This window comes from Macaca nemestrina, chromosome 17 (genome assembly GCF_043159975.1).
Source record: "Macaca nemestrina isolate mMacNem1 chromosome 17, mMacNem.hap1, whole genome shotgun sequence".
Classification (NCBI taxonomy): domain Eukaryota; kingdom Metazoa; phylum Chordata; class Mammalia; order Primates; family Cercopithecidae; genus Macaca; species Macaca nemestrina.
This window is the reverse complement of record NC_092141.1, coordinates 58902223-58920450: the sequence shown is the minus strand read 5'-3', so window position 1 is coordinate 58920450 and position 18228 is coordinate 58902223. Positions and strand designations below refer to the sequence as shown.

At 52.9% G+C, this 18228-nt stretch overlaps 1 protein-coding gene and 1 long non-coding RNA gene across 2 annotated transcripts; both read left to right on the top strand.

Annotated features, from left to right (window-relative positions):
• Positions 1 to 297: 297 nt before the first annotated feature.
• On the top strand, positions 298 to 3328 carry LOC105472372 (uncharacterized). Its single transcript, XR_981543.2, has 3 exons — positions 298 to 376; positions 506 to 629; positions 3220 to 3328. It is a non-coding gene; the product is annotated as an uncharacterized lncRNA (long non-coding RNA).
• Positions 3329 to 3437: 109 nt separating this feature from the next.
• Positions 3438 to 12142, top strand: LOC105472373 (transmembrane protein 92). Its single transcript, XM_011725544.2, has 5 exons — positions 3438 to 3640; positions 6778 to 6803; positions 7597 to 7671; positions 7842 to 8037; positions 8236 to 12142. Exons 1-5 carry the CDS (start codon positions 3572 to 3574, stop codon positions 8347 to 8349), a joined length of 480 nt encoding a protein of 159 aa, XP_011723846.2. The 5' UTR covers positions 3438 to 3571; the 3' UTR covers positions 8350 to 12142.
• Positions 12143 to 18228: the final 6086 nt, after the last annotated feature.

Sequence of the window (18228 nt, the reverse complement as noted above, 5' to 3'; positions counted from 1 at the left end):
TACACTGCCCTGCTGGTGCCAGATGACGCACCGAACAGAAGATGCTGGCCTTGTCCAGGACCCTCCTTCCTCCTGCATACACTGCCCTCCTGGTGCCAGATGACGCACCGAACAGAAGATGCTGGCCTTGTCCAGCTCAGTCTAGGGGGGTCCATGGTGCTCCCACCCCCTTCTGATCTCACCCACCAAGAATCCTAGGCCCCTGCGGCCATGATGAATGCTAACAGGCCCTGGTGTTCTTGGCCTGGCCTGGGGCCACCCACCTTCAGGCTCCTCGTCTTGTCCCCATCTGCAGGAAGGAACACAGGGCCTTTGGTGTCATGGAAGGACCTGGGGGCCCAGCCAACGGGCTCGAGAGCCCTTCAGACTCTGCCTGGTGAGTCAAGCGCTAGGGACCTCACTTCTCCATTGGAAGATGTGGGGTGGGGGTGGAGTTTGTTCCTATGACATTGTAGGGATGTGGATAGCATTACCAGATTTTGTTTTGTTTTGTTTTTCTTTTTAGAGCAAGGGTGGTGCTCTGTCACCCAGGCTGGAATGTAGTGGTATGATCTCAGCTCACTGCAGCTTTGGACTCCTAGGCTCAAGTGATCCTCCCAACTCAACCTCCAGAGTAACTGGGACTGCAGGTACATGCCACCACACTGGTTTAATTGCTTTTCTTTTCTTTGTTTGCAGAGACAGGGTCTCGCTATGTTGCCCAGATTGGTCTCAAACTCCTGGGCTCAAGTGATCTTCCCACCTCGGCCTCTCAAAGTGCTGGGGTTATAGACATGAGCCACTGTGCCTGGCCTGGTTGCTAGTTTTAACAAAGAAAAATACAGAACATCCAGTTAAATGTGAATTTCAGATAGAAAAGTAAATTTTAGCGTAAGTATGTCTCAAATATCGCTCGGGCCCAGGCTGGGCATAGTGGCACATGCCTGTAATCCCAGCTACTTGAGAGGCTGAAGCGTGAGAATAGCTTGAATCTGGGAGGTGGAGGTTGCAGTGAGCTCACACCACTCCACTCCACTCCAGTCTTGGTTCTCAAAAAAAAAAAAAAATATATATATATATATATATACACACACACACACACACACACATATATATATATAGCATGGAGCATAATTATACTAAAAGAAAATTATTCATTGTTTATCTGAAATTTGGATTTACCTAGGCCTCCTGTCTCTTGTCCGGCAACCCTAGATCTGGGTCAGGTTGATGCCAGAGACCCAGAGAGCAGCCATGCCAGCCTCCTCCCCCTCCTCCTGCCCCTCTTCAGGGCACTGGTGCCTGCCTAGTTCCCTCATCCCCACCCTGCTGGCCCCCCATATCTGTCCCATGAGTTCCCTCATGCCCTTTTCAGCACCCTCATCACCCCCCAGGGTATCTTCCTGCTCTGAGCTCAACCATTTTCTCATTTTCTTCTCCCATAAGGGCCACACCTCTGTAGGGCTCCCGGCCTGGGCAGGATAGCCGGGAGTGTGGGGTAGAGACCCCAACCCTTACTGGTGCAGTGGGGCCTGGGTGGGAACAAGAAGAACCCTAGAAGCCCAAGTTGGCAACGACTCAAGAGGCGGAGGCTCCAGCACTCTCAGGACTAGGTCCCCCTGCCAAGGTCTACCTGCAGGGGCGGAGGGGAGAGGGCGGCCCCTTCCCTTCTCCAAGCTCACAGTCACTTCAAATACAGAGGGGCCAGATCACAATACCCCTCGGATCAGGAGACTGGAAGATTATCTTCGTAAGGGCCGACAAGGGCAAGGAGGTAATGGGAAATAGAGACAGGGAAAGGGAGAGAGAGAGCAGGGAGAGAGCATAAGAAACAGACCGAGAGATTAGGGGTGCAGGACCAAACCACGGACAAGGAGAAGGGACCAGAGAAACCGAGGAAAAACAGACGCCTCCGCCGAGGCAGACAGAGGTGAACACAGAGAGGAGAAACAGACAGGAGAACAGAGGGAAAGGCTGGGAACTCGAGAGAAACTGGGTGCAGACAGATGGGGAGAAACCGAAGCAGAAAAACAGAGACTGGGAGAAACGGTGAGAGACACAGAGGGGTTAAATGTAAGACAGAGAACATGACTGAGAGAGATGAGGGAGAAGGGTGAGATGCAGACACAAGGAAAGAGAAGAAATGTCCCCGACGTCGGGGGTGTTTTTCAGGGGTCAGGACAGGTGGGCGACACAGCAGGAGGCGCCCAAGGACATGACTTTGAGCCTCTCAGGGTCCCCCTTCCCCGGGCCAGGGAGCAGCGCCCCACGTTCCATCGCCCTCTCGCCCTCTCCTGCGGTCCTGGCTGCACCGATCCTGTCCCGCCCCCGCCCAGCGCCCCCAGCCCACTAGCCCCGGCCGCGCCCCTCCCGGCTCCCGGGGACACCCGCGCTGGGCGACGCTGCCACCTGCCGGCCCCTCCCGGAAGTTCTGCGCCTGGAGTGCTGGAGGCGGCGGTCGCAGGGGGCTCGGACTCTGGCTCCTCCGCACTGGGGCGGCCTCCGCGGGGTCTTTCCAGGAATCTGGATGGGCCTGCTCGCCCGCGCCCCGGCGGGCCTGGCAAAGGACCAGCCCCAGCAGCGGATCCCGGGGCAGTCTAAACCCTGGGACCTTGAGTTCCCGTTTTGTCAATGGGAGGAAATGCACCAACACCTCCCGTAGGATTTCAAGAAGGAGGGCACATGAAGATACCCATGTTGTGCTCCTGGTCTTGCTTCCTCGACCTGGAAATCTCAGGTCACTCTGAAATCAGCCAGGCTGCCTCCTCCCTCCTTTTTTGGCCAAAACGCAATGGGGTGATATCCCCCAACCATAACACCTCGAAATCTACCCTAGAACCTTCGCCTTCCCCTCCCTCAACCTCTGCCCCCATGACTTCTCACCAGACCCAGCAGTCCAGATGAGAAGGGGCTTCCACGTCCCCCTCCCACTCCTGCCGGTCCCGGCACCCCTCCCTGGAGTCTGGGGCACTTAGGAGTGGAGGAGCTGGGGGTTAGGAAGGCCCAGCTCAGCGGTGTGGAGTTGACCCCACCTCTTTTTAAATTTAGGTTATTTATCTATTTATTTATCTATTTTGAGATGGAGTCTCACTCGGTCGCCCAGGCTGGAGTGCACTGGCGCGATATCGGCTCACTGCAACCTCTGCTTCCCGGGTTCAAGCGATTCTCCTGCCTCAGTCTCCTGAGTAGCTGGGATTACAGGCACCCGCCACCACGCCCGGCCAAATTTTTTATTTTTAGTGGAAACGGGATTTCACCGCGTAGGCCAAGCTGGCCGCGAACTCCTGACCTGAAGTGATCTGCCCGCCTCGGCCTCCCAAGGCGAGTATTACCTGGCATTACCAGCGTGAGCCGCGCCCGGAGGTAGAAGAGATTAACAGATCTGTTAATCTCTTCTACCTCCCAATTCCCAAAACCCAACCGAGACCTCTGCGCCTCCCTTCCTCCTCCCAGCCCCTCCCTGCCCCGAGTCCGCCTCTCCCGGTGCAGCTCCGCCCCCATCCCGAGGCGGGGCCCCATAGATGGAGAGAAGTGGGAGAGGTCGGAGCCCCGCCTTCGCTACACGGGAAAGCTCAGTGGCCCCCAAGCCAGGATGTCCCAAGCTTGGGTCACCGGCCTCGCGCCCACCTTGCTGCTCAGCCTGCTGGCTAGCCCCCAAAAGGTGAGACTTGGGAGGTAAGGTTGTTGAACTTTCGGGCCCTACCCTTGTAGGTCAGGAGTCTGCTTCTGGAGCCTGGTGCCACCTTCTATAATCAGGATTTCCTCCTGACCACACACAATTAGCAACTTCCTTTCTTTCTTTGCTGTGGAGGTGGACGTGGAGGTGGAGGTGGGGGCAGCAGAGGAGGCTCTGGGAGAGCCTGGGTTCTCCCACCTCAGAGGGGAATCCTGTGGTGGGAACTGGCCACCACCCGCCACCTATCTGACACCTGGCACTTCTCTGTGAATAGGGACTTTGGACCTCGTTATTAGCCTCAGCTTATCCTTCCAGCTCCTTCCTGCCTGAGGTCTGGACACCTGGGCCAGCACTTAGCCCCAGCTCTGTTCCTCCAGTGCTGGGGGACCCTGGAATGTCCCCCACCCTCTTTGGGACTGTGTCTCTGCTTGTTCTCTAGGGGAGAGAAGGCTCCCTCGTCCCCTTCTAGGGGTGAGTAATCCCAGCCTGTGGTGGGATTTGACCTGGCTGCCTAACCAAGGCTGGGGAGACCTCTGAAATCTGTGATTTTGAGAGGGAGGTGTAGGGTTCTAGTGCTCCCTCGGCCCTTCTGTTCCTCCCAGGTAAACTCTACAGGTGATGGGGGAAGACTGTCTGGTCCTGGGGTGGGTGATTATCCTGGGAACAGAGAAGGGTCTAGAACATGCATTTGTGACTTATTTCCATTTAAGAACCAGAGGGAAGTCAGGGCCTGCTCCCGGAACAGGGTACCTTCACACATCTGGGCTGAGCTTTCAGAGTGGCTCTGCCAAAACCCTTCCATGGACCCGGGTTAGTGAGCAAGGTGTTCCTTCTAAATCACTGGGCAGTCGGTTTGTGTCAATGCTGGGCTGGGCATCCTCTGGTTTACCCCTCCCACCAACCCCAGGGGTGAGGTGCTGTTAATGCCTTCAATTCTGGAGTTAAGTAAGCTGAGATTTACTTACTCCCAGCCCAAGACCACCCTGATGCTCCATAAAACTCAGCCTCTGAACCACCCCAGACAAGACTACCCCCTGGTTAAAATGTGGGGAGACAATCTGGGAGAAGAGCTCCTCCCCCTCCCAAACCGGAACTTGAGACTAATTTACTAAACCTGTTAATTACCCATCTCTTCTTAGTTGGGGTCCAGGAAAAGGACAAGGGCCAGAGTGGGGTCTGAGGGGGAAGGGGTGCTGCTGAGTGCCTGGATGGACCCCTCCATTTCTCTCTCTCTCTCTCTCTATATATATATATATTTTTTTTTTTTTAATTTAAAAAATAGAGGCTGGGCGCAGTGGCTCACACCTGTAATCCCAGCACTTTGGGAGGCCGAGGCAGGCCGATCATGAGGTTGGGAGTTTGAGACCAGCCAGACCAACAACCCCATCTCTACTAAAAATACAAAAATTAGCCGGGTATGGTGGCACGTGCCTGTAATCCCAGCCACTCGGGAGGCTGAGGCAGAAGAATCACTTGAACCTGGGAGGTGGAGGTTGCAGTGAGCTGAGATCGCACCACTGCACTCCAGTCTGGGCAACAGTCTGAGACTCCGTCTCAGAAAAAAAAAAAAAAAATAGAGATAGGGTCTCGCTATGTTGGCCAGGTTGCTCTTAAACTCCTGGCCTCAAGCAATCCACCCACCTCAACCTCCCCAAGTACTTAGGATTGCAGAGATGAGGCACGGCGCCCAGCTTGTCTCCAATTCTATAGTCATTCCTGTGTGCTGTGTGATTTGGATTCACAGACTCACCCTCCCTGGGCCAACCTGCAGGGGTTCCTTCCTGTTCCTGTCCCCACAAAGGGACAAAACCTGTGAGATGGTACTCAGCCTGGGACTGAGCATGGAAAAGGGGAATTACCCCAACTATTATCGGCTATCACTGGTATTCTTATCTTTACTGTTGTGATTTGCAATTGAAATATTTCAAGTAAAGGTATACAGATAAAGATAATGGTGGTTTTGCCAAAGCTGGCGTCCTATTTTTAGCCTTGGTTGTTTGTCCCAGGAGGCTAGGGTGAGGTGACAGATGCCCTCCCCCACCACCCATTTCCTATGTTCTGGCACCTACATCCCTCCCCCACAGTCTGGGAGCAGCAAGGATGAAATGAAACCAGGTAATTGATGAATGCACGTTCATTCATTCTGCAATTATTTTGACTATTGAGTTTTCAACAATGATGTAGCAAAAATCCCTGCCCTCGCGGAGTTTGCCTTTGACACAACTGAAGGACAATTAACAAGATAAAGTAAATGTATAGTATGTTAGATGTTGATAAGAGATGTGGAGAAAAATTAAGCACACTAAGGGGAAGGAGAGTGGTTGTAATTTTAAATAAGGTAACCAGAGAGGGAGGGGCTGGAGCCAGCCTTGCAGCCACCTAGAAGAGTATTCCAAATCAGTGCAGCTTTGACACGCAATTGCTATCAATGGAGTGAAATTCTGTAAGATGCCCTGGCTGCTCTGCAGACCTAGTATAGAAGAGGGAGAAGCTGATTTGGGAGGCGGGGTCCTGGCAGCTTTGCAGAGCATGGAATCCCCTAGGCAGGGATCTGAAGGATGAATGGAGGCTCAGACAGGTGTAAAACAGACAGGTATGTTCAGGGAACTCCCAGTGGGTGTGTGTGAGAGGAAGAGAAAGAACTAGGGGAAGCGAAAGGGGAGGGAGTGCAGCTGCCCACTGGGGGGTCTCTACCCCAGGGAGCCACCGAAGGCGGCTTCCAGCAAGATGCAAGATTTTTCGGTGATGAGATTTGCATTATAGGAAGAGTGCACCTGCCCACAGTGTCTGCAGTGACAGGGTGGGAGAAAGAAAGTGCCCTGAGAAATGGGTGTCACGGCAGAAGCCGGGTTGGAAGGGTGGTCAGAAGGGATGAGCTTACAAACCAGGGGGTGATGGAATGTGCTGAGAGAGTAAGGGCAGCTGGGGCCAGCCAGGGGTCAGCTGGGCTCCAAGCACTGACCTGGGACCATAGTAGAGAGTGAGGTGGGGAGTGACTTGCAGGAAGAGGCTGAGTCTACTGGGGACCTGCTGCCTGTGAGGTACCTGGGTAGCATCTGAATGGAGACCCCACTCCCACTATCCCCAGTTTATGATCCCGACCTCTCTCTTTTCTTCCACAGGTTGCAGCCAAATGTGGTTTCATCTTGTAAGTCTGGAAGCCATAATTTCCAATCTGGGGAGTGGGGAGGAGCAACCCAAATCACGCCCTGCATGCCTTGTAGGGTATGGGGGGCCAGAAACCCCATCCATCCTCACCCACTCCCAATCCAGCTAGAAACTGTCCCCCCACTTTCCCAGCCAAAGAGGGAGACCCCACCCTCTCCCTCCACCAACGAACCCAGGGACTTCCACACTTGGGGGCAGGTCTGTAGCTGGATCCCGGTCCTTCCTACTGCAGTGCCAGGCCATCTCCCCTCTGAGGGTCCCCTGGGTAGAAGGCAGGGGGCTAACCCTCATAGAGAAATCCCAGAAGCCTGAGCACAGGGGTGGGGCTTGGTAAGGGTCACTGGGCAGAAAAGTGTTTCCATTAGGTCAGCACTGGGTGTTCTGAAAGCACCCATTCTCTGACCCCTCATACTCCATGGGCGCCATCGAGGACTTTCTTCCTGGACATGCCATGTGGCCCTTTCCCCTCACCTCCTGAGAGTTGGATGAGCGGTGTCATGGCCACTGCAATGTCCCATCCCCACACCTGCCTGCTGAGGTCAACAGGATACTTCTCCCACCCATGTTACAGATGAGGGGCGTGGGGCCCAATAGGGAGCCCTTCGCCAGAGTCCTCCTACTGAGCTCAGAGGGAGGCCATACCCCCCACCCCGCTAAGGGGTGGCTTGGTGCCATGAGCATATTGGGTGTGTTTTGGGGAGGCTGGGATCCTTCTGCATCTCCATTCTGGTGCCAACAGCTTCTCCTTGCCCTTTTCTGTGCCCTCCGTCCAGCAACTGCCCCAAAGGATTCAAATGCTGTGGTGACAGCTGCTGCCAGGAGAACGAACTCTTCCCTGGCCCCGTGAGGTGAGCCCAGGGCCAGCTCCTCTGGGCGCAGTCCTTGGAGGGACCTGGTCCACACAGGGCAAGGCCAGGCACCTGCCGAGGGGGCAGTGTGGGCGGCGGGAGCGGGGAGGTGTGGGGAGTACCCAGGGTGGCCTGGGGACTCAGGGTGCTCTTGGTGGTCCCCACTCCAGGATCTTCGTCATCATCTTCCTGGTCATCCTGTCCCTCTTTTGCATCTGTGGCCTGGCTAAGTGCTTCTGTCGCAACTGCAGAGAGCTGGAGCCAGACGCCCCAATGGATTGCCCGGGGCCCCTGGAACTGCCCTCCATCATCCCTCCAGAGAGGGTCAGAGTATCCCCCTCTGCACCCCCACCCCCCTACAGTGAGGTGGGTGTCTCATCCCTATCCCTACCTTGCTTCTTGCCGGCTGTGCAGCAGGGACAGTGGAGGGCCCTTCGACCCTGGAGGGCACTCTGCACCCAGCATTGGGTCACCCCTCTCCCTGGTAACCATGCCTCAGCTGGCAGCGGGGAGTGGTGGCCAGGGCCAGGACCTAGAAGACTGAATTCCCTCTTTTCCCTGCAGGTGATTCTGAAGCCCAGCCTGGGCCCAACTCCCACAGAGCCACCCCCTCCCTACAGCTTCAGGCCTGAAGAATATACCGGGGATCGGAGGGGCATTGACAACCCGGCCTTCTGAGTCACCTCCTGCCTGGAAGCTTGCGATCAGCAGCCTCCTCCCCAGTGCCTCCTTGATCAAGCTAGAGACTGCTGGCACCCCAGGAATGTCCCTGCCCATCCTGCCATGACTCTGTTCTTTCTTGGATTTAACTTATTACTTTTTCTGCCTCTGTTTCCACCCCAGCTACCTCTCTTGTCCTGAGGGTTAGGCTGGAGTGACAGTATCTGCCCCCCAACCAACCCAAGAAAGAGGATGCCAGAAGGAAAATGCCGACCATTGGAGGTGCCCAACAGCAGAATGGGCTACTCTGAGGGGTAGTGAGAGCCCCATTTCTGGAGGTATGCAAATCTTGACTGGACAGCCAGCTCTGAGATTTTATCAGGGCACTTCTACACCTGTGGGACATTGGACTGGATGAGCTCTGAGCCAGCTTCCACTCCTACCTGAATAGAGAACTCACTGTACCCACCCACAACACAGGATAAACACATGTCCTCACTGCATGTTACTGATCGCAGCTGAGGGCCTGCCTCTGGCTGTGTGGGGAGGTGGGCGGAGAGGTGAGTCCAGACACTGCTGGGGGTGTGGTGATGGGGTTGCGGTGCCGCAGTCCCACCACTGATGAGCCATCTGGGAGGACAGTCCATCTGTGGGCCGCTCTTGGTGCTTGTTCTAGGTGCTTTGGCTGTCTGTTTTTTTATGTCTCTGTGTGCCAAAGAGCCTGGAAATGGGGTGCGCATGTCCCTTGTGTGGATTTCCCAATCCCTTCTGCCCACAGCTTTCCTGGGACACATGGAGCCCAGCTCTCTGGCTGTCTTACCATGAGTTGTGAGAAGTTGGCTGCGAGGAGTTGGATCCAGGAAGCAGCCCTGGGACAGCCCCTGGGACAGCCCATTCTGCTGTTGATAGCAGGAAACCACCTGCTGGGAGACGATGGGGGTGGGGAGAAGCCCAGGAGAGCAGTGGGTGGGGCTGGGCATCTGTGGAGTGGGGCTTTAGGAGACCTTGAACGGCCCCACCCTGGAATCTCCTACAGGGAGGGGAGGAGGTGGCAGGTTCCACCCTTCTCTACCAGCCCCACCCGTGGGAGTTAAGCCCTAGGGGAAGAGAGTCTTCACATGGGGGCCTGGCATAGTCATGCAGAATGGGGCAGGACAGTGCCAGTGCCTTGGGACTCAGATGGGACTGGGTGCCTCTACCCTGATTTTTGCCTTTGCACTGCGCCGCCACAGTCCACTTAATGCCAGCCTCCTTCTCCAGGCAGAGGACCCCGTGTCAGTGCTGGCCAAAGCTCCCAGGAGGATTGGAGGTAGAACTGGCCCTCGTGTGCCAGCAGGGGTGCCTCCTTTAGTGCTCTCCCAATAATGCCCATCCTGGGGGCATCAGTACGCAGGCAGGTGGCAGAGTTGGGGGCAGTTTGATGGCACAGGCAGCCCCAAAGATGTCAGGAACAGGGACTGTCTGGGTGTGGGTTCCCAGTGGAGATAGGGCCCTAGAAGGAGTGCAGCAGTTACTGACAAGATAGTGCCAGGGTTGGCTGTAGGAGAATGAGCCCAAGCGTAAGTGGAAGTTTCCCGTTACTTTCAGGGATTGGTCAGGGGTGGCAGAAAGCATGTGGGTTCTTGGTGTAGATGTGGCTAGTTCCAATGAGAGAAGTCCTGGAGCTGATGTTACCCTCACCGTGATAGCAGGAGGATGTTGAGAAATGGGCTTGGCAGACCTGGAGGAGAAGTTACTCGGCCCAGACGTTGTCTTCCTTTCATCACAGGGCCTTTAACTCCTAAGGAGCAGCAGAGTGGCCCGAAGGAAAGTGGCCGTCCTGAAACCTAGTGTTGCTGTGACCTGGTGACAGAAATGGAAACCTCTGTGGCTCTGGTCATCCTTGGTGGGAGTGGAAATGGTGTCACCTTTCTAGAGGGCCATCTGGCACCATGCAATCATGCCACAGATGTTTACAAGGCTCCTGCTATCTAGGAAGCACTATACCTGGCACTGGGTATCCATTAAAATGTAAATTGCACGTGACCTGGCAATTCCACTTCTAGAAATGAGCCTTCAGAAGTGCTCATACAAAAGAGCTCAATATAAGTACCAGGCACTAACCCATTGTGCCACCAGAGCTCCCTATGCAGCCTTTTAAAAGAATAAATAGGTTCTGTAGCACCAACCCTGCAAAGCATCCATCACTTATTGTTACAGAGAAAAGGCAAGTTGCGGAACTGCCTATGATCTCAGTTTGTAAGGATATAACCCATACATATTTTATTTTATATATGTATATTTTTCCTTTGCAAATATGTAGATAAGATCTAGAAGGATATAAAGCAATCACTCACCACACTTCCAATAGTTGTTGGCCCCAGGAGTGGGATGTAGGTAGCGAATTGCAAGCAGGGCTTCTTCCTTTCTATGCTTTGGCACTGTGTGTTTTTTACAATCAGCAAGTATTGCTTTCGTAAATTTAAAGAGATTTGTTTACTGGAAACTGTAGGCAGCTTTAGAAGTTTATGAAAATTCACCTTGTGAACTTTGATCAATGGCAGCTAATAAATTATCAGCCCTGGTATGTGGAAGAGAATACAAGGACTTTAGACTGTGGTACCCACCTGACATGGATGTGACCCAGGAGATAGATACGTGATGGGAAAGCCTGGACGCCTGCCAGACATGCGTGAAGCCCAGGTCTCAGACCTGCGCAGGATTTATGAGGTGAAGGGGTGGTCTGCCCCTCCACACCTGTGGGCGTTTCTCGTTAGGTGGAACAAGAGACTTGAGAAAAGAAATGAGACACAGAGACAAAGTATAGAGAAAGAAAAAGTGGGCCCAGGGGACCAGCGCTCAGCATACAGAGGACCCATGCCGGCACCGGTCTCTGAGTTCCCTCAGTATTTATTGATCATTATCTTCACCATCTTAGAAAAAGGGAAGTGGCAGGATAATAGGATCATCGTAGGGAGAAGGTCAGCAGTAAGACATGAATAAAGATCTCTGTGACATGAATAAGTTTAAGGAAAAGTGCTGTGCCTTGATATGCATATGCAAATATCTCCATAAACCTTTTTAGCGCACAAAGAGCAGCATTGCCACTAGCACGTCCCGCCTTCAGCCCTAAGGCGGTTTTGTCCTTTCTCAGTAAATAGAACACACAATTGGGTTTTACACCGAGATGTTCCATTGCCCAGGGACGGGCAGGAGACAGATGCTTTTCTCTATCTCAACTGCCAAGAGGCCTTCTTTCCTCTTAATACTAGTCCTCCTCAGCACAGACCCTTCACGGGTGTCAGGCTGGGGGACGATTAGGTCTTTCCCTTCCCATGAGGCCATATTTCAGCCTATCACATGGGGAGAAACCTTGGACAATACCTAGCTTTCCTAGGCAGAGGTCCCTGCAACCTTCTGCAGTGTACGTGTCCCTGGGTACTTGAGATTAAGAGAATGGTGATGACTTTTAACCAGCAGGCTGCTTTCAGGCACTTGTTTAACAAAGCACATTCTGCATAGCCCAAAATCCGTTAAACCTTGAGTCACCACAGCACATGTCTCTTGCAAGGACAAAGTTGGGGGTAGGGTCACAGATTAACAGCATCTCAAATACAGAACAAAATGGAGCCTCTTATGTCTACTTCTTTCTATATAGACACAGTAACAGGCTGATCTCTCTTTCTTTTCCCCACAATGAGGTGAATAATGAATGAGAGAAACAGTGAGCTGGTTGGTTGGGTGAGTGAGCAGTGTCACAGTGGCGGAGAACTCATCCCTCATGGCTGGTTTAGTCACTCAAAGCCAGTGAGTGAATAATGAAAGATGGAATGAATGAATGAAGATTAAATGAGTGCATCAATGAATGAATGAATAAGATCTGCCACCAGATATTTGTAAAGAAACACAGTCTAGGCCAGGCGCGGTGGCTCACGCCTGTAATCCCAGCACTTTGGGAGGCCGAGGCAGGCAGATCACAAGGTCAGGAGATCGAGACCACAGTGAAACCGTCTCTACCAAAAATACAAAAAATTAGGCGGGCGCGGTGTCAGGTGCCTGTAGTCGCAGTTACTCAGGAGGCTGAGGCAGGAGGATGGTGTGAACCCGGGAGGCGGAGCTTGCAGTGAGCCGAAATTGTGCCACTGCACTCCAGCCTGGGCGACGCAGCGAGACTCTGTCTCAAAAAAAAAAAAAGAAACACAGTCTAGTTAACAGCAAGGAGATGTTCCTCGTGGCTGTGCACTTGAATTTCTATCTGCAGGGACTCCCCAGAGGAATGGGAAATGCAGGAAAGGCTGTAGGGTGGGGGGCATGTTGAAGGGGGAGAGCCTTAAGGCACTTGCTCCAGGGATGCAGAAGGGGAGGAGAAGGGCTGCTGCTGAGGGAAGTGAGGAGGGGGATAAACACCAGCAGGAATCTTACCTCACCCTCCAGCTGAGATGCAGAACTCCAGCTTCTGACATTTCGCCTTCTGCATCCAACATCTCCAGGCGTTGGTGTGACCATTTGTACAGTGAAGAGGGTGGGCCCTTCTGGCTCTGGTAGGATGTAGCTCTGAATCCAAAGTTGGGAAGGGGCCTGGCACGGTCGCTCATGCCTGTAATCCCAGCACTTTGGGAGGCTGAGGTGGGTGGATCACTTGAGGTCAGGAATTCGAGACCAGCCTGGCCAACATGGTGAAACCCTCTCTACTAAAAACACAAAAATTTGCTGGGTTTGCTGGTGGGCACCTGTAATCCCAGCTACTTGGGAAGCTAAGGCACGAAAATCCCTTGAACCTGGGTGGCAGAGGTTGCAGTGACCTGAGATCACGCCACTGTACTCCAGCCTGGGCGACAGAGTGAGACTCCGTCTCAAAAACAAAAACAAAACAAAACAAAACAAAAAACAAAAAAAAAACAAACCAAAGTTGGGAAGGACCAAGTAAGAACAGGCAGAGAAGCTGCTCAACACCAGCAGACTTTCCTCCACTCTGCCTTGGCCACACTCTCAAGTGGACATACCTTATCTCGTCAGTCCTGATCACCTCCAGCCTCCCACTCTGAACATCACCTCCTGCACTGGCAGTTCAGGTAGGTCCTGTATTACCACCACACCATGCCAGCAATTCTCTGAGCCCACCCAGCCCTCCGAGCCAGCGATCTTTGCCTGTTGGCAGCGCCATCACCATGTCCTTAAGCCATCCTTACAGTCACTGCCCTGCATCCTTTACCCCTTTTCCCCCATTCACTGTGCCCACCCAGGGCAACTCCAGACTCCAGTTGGATCCAACTATGGCTCAAGAACCAGCACCCGTGTGTGACCAGACTCATTTTCCAAATCACAACCAAGCATCTCACGCGGGCCCTCGGTTCCTCTAATGCACTTTCACAGCTTCACTTCCTCTCTCTTGAAATGACTAATTTCAAATCTCCCACACCCCCAACCTCAATTTCTCCTGGCAATGCCACCACAGGCTTCAGAGAAAAGAAGGGATGCAACCACAGCCGCATACCTCACCTCTGTGCCCCACACCTGCCGCCCAGTATCCACACGTGCTCCCTTCCCCCGCCGTATCGCGCTCCTCCAGCCTGCACAGGACCCCAGCCCTCCTGCTCCTTAGGGCGTGGCCCCCACAGTTGTCTCTGCAGAGCCTTTCTCCCCTTCCCCAGATCATTATCATCCGCTTATAACATGCCCTGCCCTCCATCCTTCAGAAACTCTCCCTGGAGGCCCCCAGCTCCTCCGGCATCTGCTGTTCCACCTCCCCCCTCCCCACTTTCATTCTGTGCTGCTCCTATCAGCCTTTTGTCCCCACCGTTACAGGAGATGACTCTCGTCCAGATCATCAGTGACCTACATATCACTGAGGCCAAAGGTCCCTTCTCCGGCTTCTCAGTGGCTTTTGACATGCTTGGCCACGGCCTCCTTACGTGCTTTTCCAATGTCTCTGACTCCAACTTCCCCCGGTTTCCCTCCTCCACACGGCCTTCTCCTTCTCAGGAGCCTTCACTTCCCTGCTCCTCCTCTGCCCTCTTTTGGTGATGGCTGCCCCGGAGGTCTGTCTTGGGGTCTCCCGTCTTCGTCTTTTTTTTTTTTTTTTTTTTTTTTGAGACGGAGTCTCACGCTGTTGCCCAGGCTGGAGTGCAGTGGCGCGATCTCGGCTCACTGCAAGCTCCGCCTCCCGGGTTCCCGCCATTCTCCTGCCTCAGCCTCCTGAGTAGCTGGGACTACAGGCGCCCGCCACCGCGCCCGGCTAATTTTTTGTATTTTTAGTAGAGACGGGGTTTCACTGTGGTCTCGATCTCCTGACCTTGTGATCCGCCCGCCTCGGCCTCCCAAAGTGCTGGGATTACAGGCTTGAGCCACCGCGCCCGGCCCCGTCTTCGTCTTTGTTCATTCCCGTAGTGGCTGTCATCCCGATCTGCGGCTTCACAGACCCACAGACCATCTCCGGTCTGATGAATCTCAAGGCTTTATCTCCCGCCAAGACTTCTCCTTAGGACTCAGACTCACATATTTAACTACCTCACACCTCCTCTTGGATGCCTAATGAGCATCTCCCAGCCAAAAGCAGGCTCGAATTTCCCTCCACCACCCCCTCAAACCCCGTCCTTCCCAAGGTCTCCCACCATAAATAGATGGTGCTCCCCATTCGCCCAGTTGTGTAGGCTAAAACACTAAGAAGTTACTGTGATTTCTCTTTCCCTCACCCCATCATCCTGACAGTGCTGCCTCCAAGATAGACCTAGGCCCACTTATTACCATTTCACGGTTACAGACCTCGACCAAGTCACCTTCATCCCTAGCCCAGCCTATCCTAATGACCTTCTTCTACCTGATTTCTGCCTCCAGGTTTGTCTCCATCTCGCCCCCTGCAGTTTATCCCACACACTGCACTTAGGGAGATCTTTCTAAAGTGCAAACAAGACATGCTATTCCTGTGCTTAAAATCCTCCAATGAGATGGAGGTTATAGTGAACCGAGATCATGCCACTGCACTGCAGCCTGGGTGACAGAGCGAGACTGTCTAAAAAAAAAAAAATCCTCCAATGGGCCAGGCGCAGTGGCTCACTCCTATAACACCAGCACTTCAGGAGGCCATGGTGGGAGGGAGGATCACTTGAGCCCAGGAGTTCAAGACCAGCCTGGGCAACATAGAGAGACCCCCCGTCTCTACACAAAATATTTTTGTATTTTTTGGCTTCACTCCTGGTGGTGCGAGCCTGTGGTCCCAGCTATTCAATGGCAGGGCAGGGTTGGGGGGAGTTGGGGCAGGGGGAGACTGAGGTGGGAGGATTGCTTAAGAGATCAAGAGGTTGAGGCTGCAGTGAGCTGTGATCCCACCACCGCACTCCAGCCTGGGTGACAGAGCGAGACCTTATTTCAAAAAAACAGAAAAAGAAAAAATGTGCCCATTGCACTTAGAATAAACTTCAAACCCCTGACTGTAGCTGGCAGGACTTAGGCGGTGTGGCCCCTCCCTTGCCCTCCAGCATCTTCTCCTACTTCTCTCTCCCTTCTCACGGTATCGCAGCCACAGTTGCCTTCTCTCTGGGACTTGACTATCCCAAATCTTGGCCTGGCCCAGGGCCTTTGATGGCTTTTCTGCTTAGAACTTCCCTCCCTCCCAACTCCCTCCTCCCAGTCTTCACAGGGCTGCTGTATTTTCACCGTTCAGGTTCCCAGAGGGGCCAGCATGTGCAAAGGCCTGAGGAGGGAAGGAGATTGGGGGCTGGAGAAACTTAAAAGAGACCCCTTCCTTCCTTCAAAACCCCCTAAAATTTTGCAGAGTTCGGTGGCATGTACCCGTAGTCCCAGTTACTCTGCAGGCTGAAGCGGGAGGATCAAGTGAGCCCAGGAGTTCAAGGTTGCAGGACACCATGACTGCACTTGTGAGCAGCCACTGCACTCCAGCCTCGGCAACCTAAAAAATAAAAACCCCTTGTGGGGGCACAGTGGCTCAGGCCTGTAATCCCAGCCCTTTGGGAGGTCTAGGTGGGAGGGTAGCTCGAGCCCAGAAGTTCGAGACTAGCCTGGGCAACAAAGTGAAACCCCATCTCTACAAAAAATAAATAAAAATAAAATACCCCAAGAGTATGAAAAGAGGGTTTTGTGTTTCCTCAGGCTGCTGTAGCAAAGAACCACAGAGTAGGTGGCTTAAAAGAGAAGAAATTTATTATCTCAGTTCTGGAGGCCAGAAGTCTGAAATCCAAGCATGGTTAGCGTTGCCCTTGCCTATCTTTTGGCGGCTGCTGGCAACCCTGGGTGGCCCTTGGCTTGTGGCTGCCCTCTAGACTCTGCCTCTGCAGCACAGAGCATTCCCTCCCTTCCTCCCTCCCTTCCTCCCTCCCTTCCTTCCTTCTTCCTTCCCTCCTTGCTTCCTTCCATCCCCTCCCTGCCTTCCCTGTCTTCCTCTCTCCCTCTCTTTCCCTCTCCTTTCCTTCCTTCCTTTCCTTTCCTTCCTTCCTTCCTTGCTTGCTTGCTTCCTTCCTTCCTTCCTTTCTTTCTCTTTCTCTCTCTTTCTCTTTTTCTCTCTTTCTTTTTTTCCTCCCTCCCTCCTCCCTTCCCCTCCCTTCCCTTCCCTTCCCTTCCCTTCCCTTCCCTTCCTTCCCCTTCCCTTCCCCTCCCCTCCCCTCCCCTTCCCTCCTTCCTTCCTTCTTTCTTTTTTCAGAGACAGCGTCTCGCTCTGTCACCCAGGCTGGAGTGCAGTGGGATGATTATAACTCACTGCAGCCTGGAACTCCTGGGCTTGAGCAATCTTCCTGCCTCAGCCTCCCGAAGCACTGGGATTACAGGTGCAAGCCATCACGCCCAGCCTATCATTTTTTTCTGTGTCTATGCATAAGGACACTCTTCCTTGGATTTAGACTTCACCCTAATCTAGAATGATCTCATCTCAAGATCCTTATCTTAATTACCCCTGAAAAGACCCTGATTTCAAATAAGGTCACACTCTTAGGTTTTGGCTGAAGAGACATAATTTAACCCACGAGAGAGGATATATTTCTAGGCATTTTAATCTGGGTGGGATTGCTGAGGCAGGAGGACCTCAGAGGTTACCTGAAAAAGCATATCTGTAAGCACATTCCCTGAAAAACTAGCTATAGGTGATTTTCTTTTTTCTAGAGGATATGTTTTTTTAAAGGGTTGGGGGAGCATCTGTGTTCAGATAAATTTGGAAAATGCTGCATACAACTCCCACACTAGAGTCACAGTTCACCTTAGTATATTAAAGGGCTGAGAATTCACGGTAAAGAAGCACTATGTATTTATGTAAAGCATCATTTCCCTAGTTTATTTCACCATAAAACCCCATTTTCTTTCTCATAATCTCTGTAGCATTTTCAGATCCTATCAGCCTGTGGAAATTCAAGAGGAATGTTGATGTGACCCAACCATGTCTTACTATAACTGAGAAGATCAACATCCAGAAAAGGACAAGTGACTCATCCAAGCGCACACTGCTGAGAGGGTTGGAAGTTGATTTAAAACTCAGCCTCCTCAAAATGATAGCGATGGAGACACATTAGTTGTTGATGGGGAGAGAGTGCGTGTGGCTACACAGAGGTCTCACCAGAGAGATCTATTTGATGAGAGAACAGTTCTGCCTTTTACTTGAAGTGGTAGTATTACACAAATTTGCATGTGATAAAACAACACAGAACTAGGCACACACGTTATACGCATGTCAGTTTTCCTGGCTTTGATACTTTACATAAGATGCAACCTTTGGAGGTCCAGACACAGTGGCTTACCCCTGTAATCCCAGCACTTTGGGAGGCTGAAGTAGGCAGACCCCCTGAGGTCAGGAGTTCCAGACCAACCTGGCCAACATAGTGAGACTCCATCTTTACTAAAAATACAAAAAGTAGCCAGGAGTGGTGGCACACACCTGTAGTGCCGGCTACTCTAGAGGGTGAAGCAAGAGAATTGCTC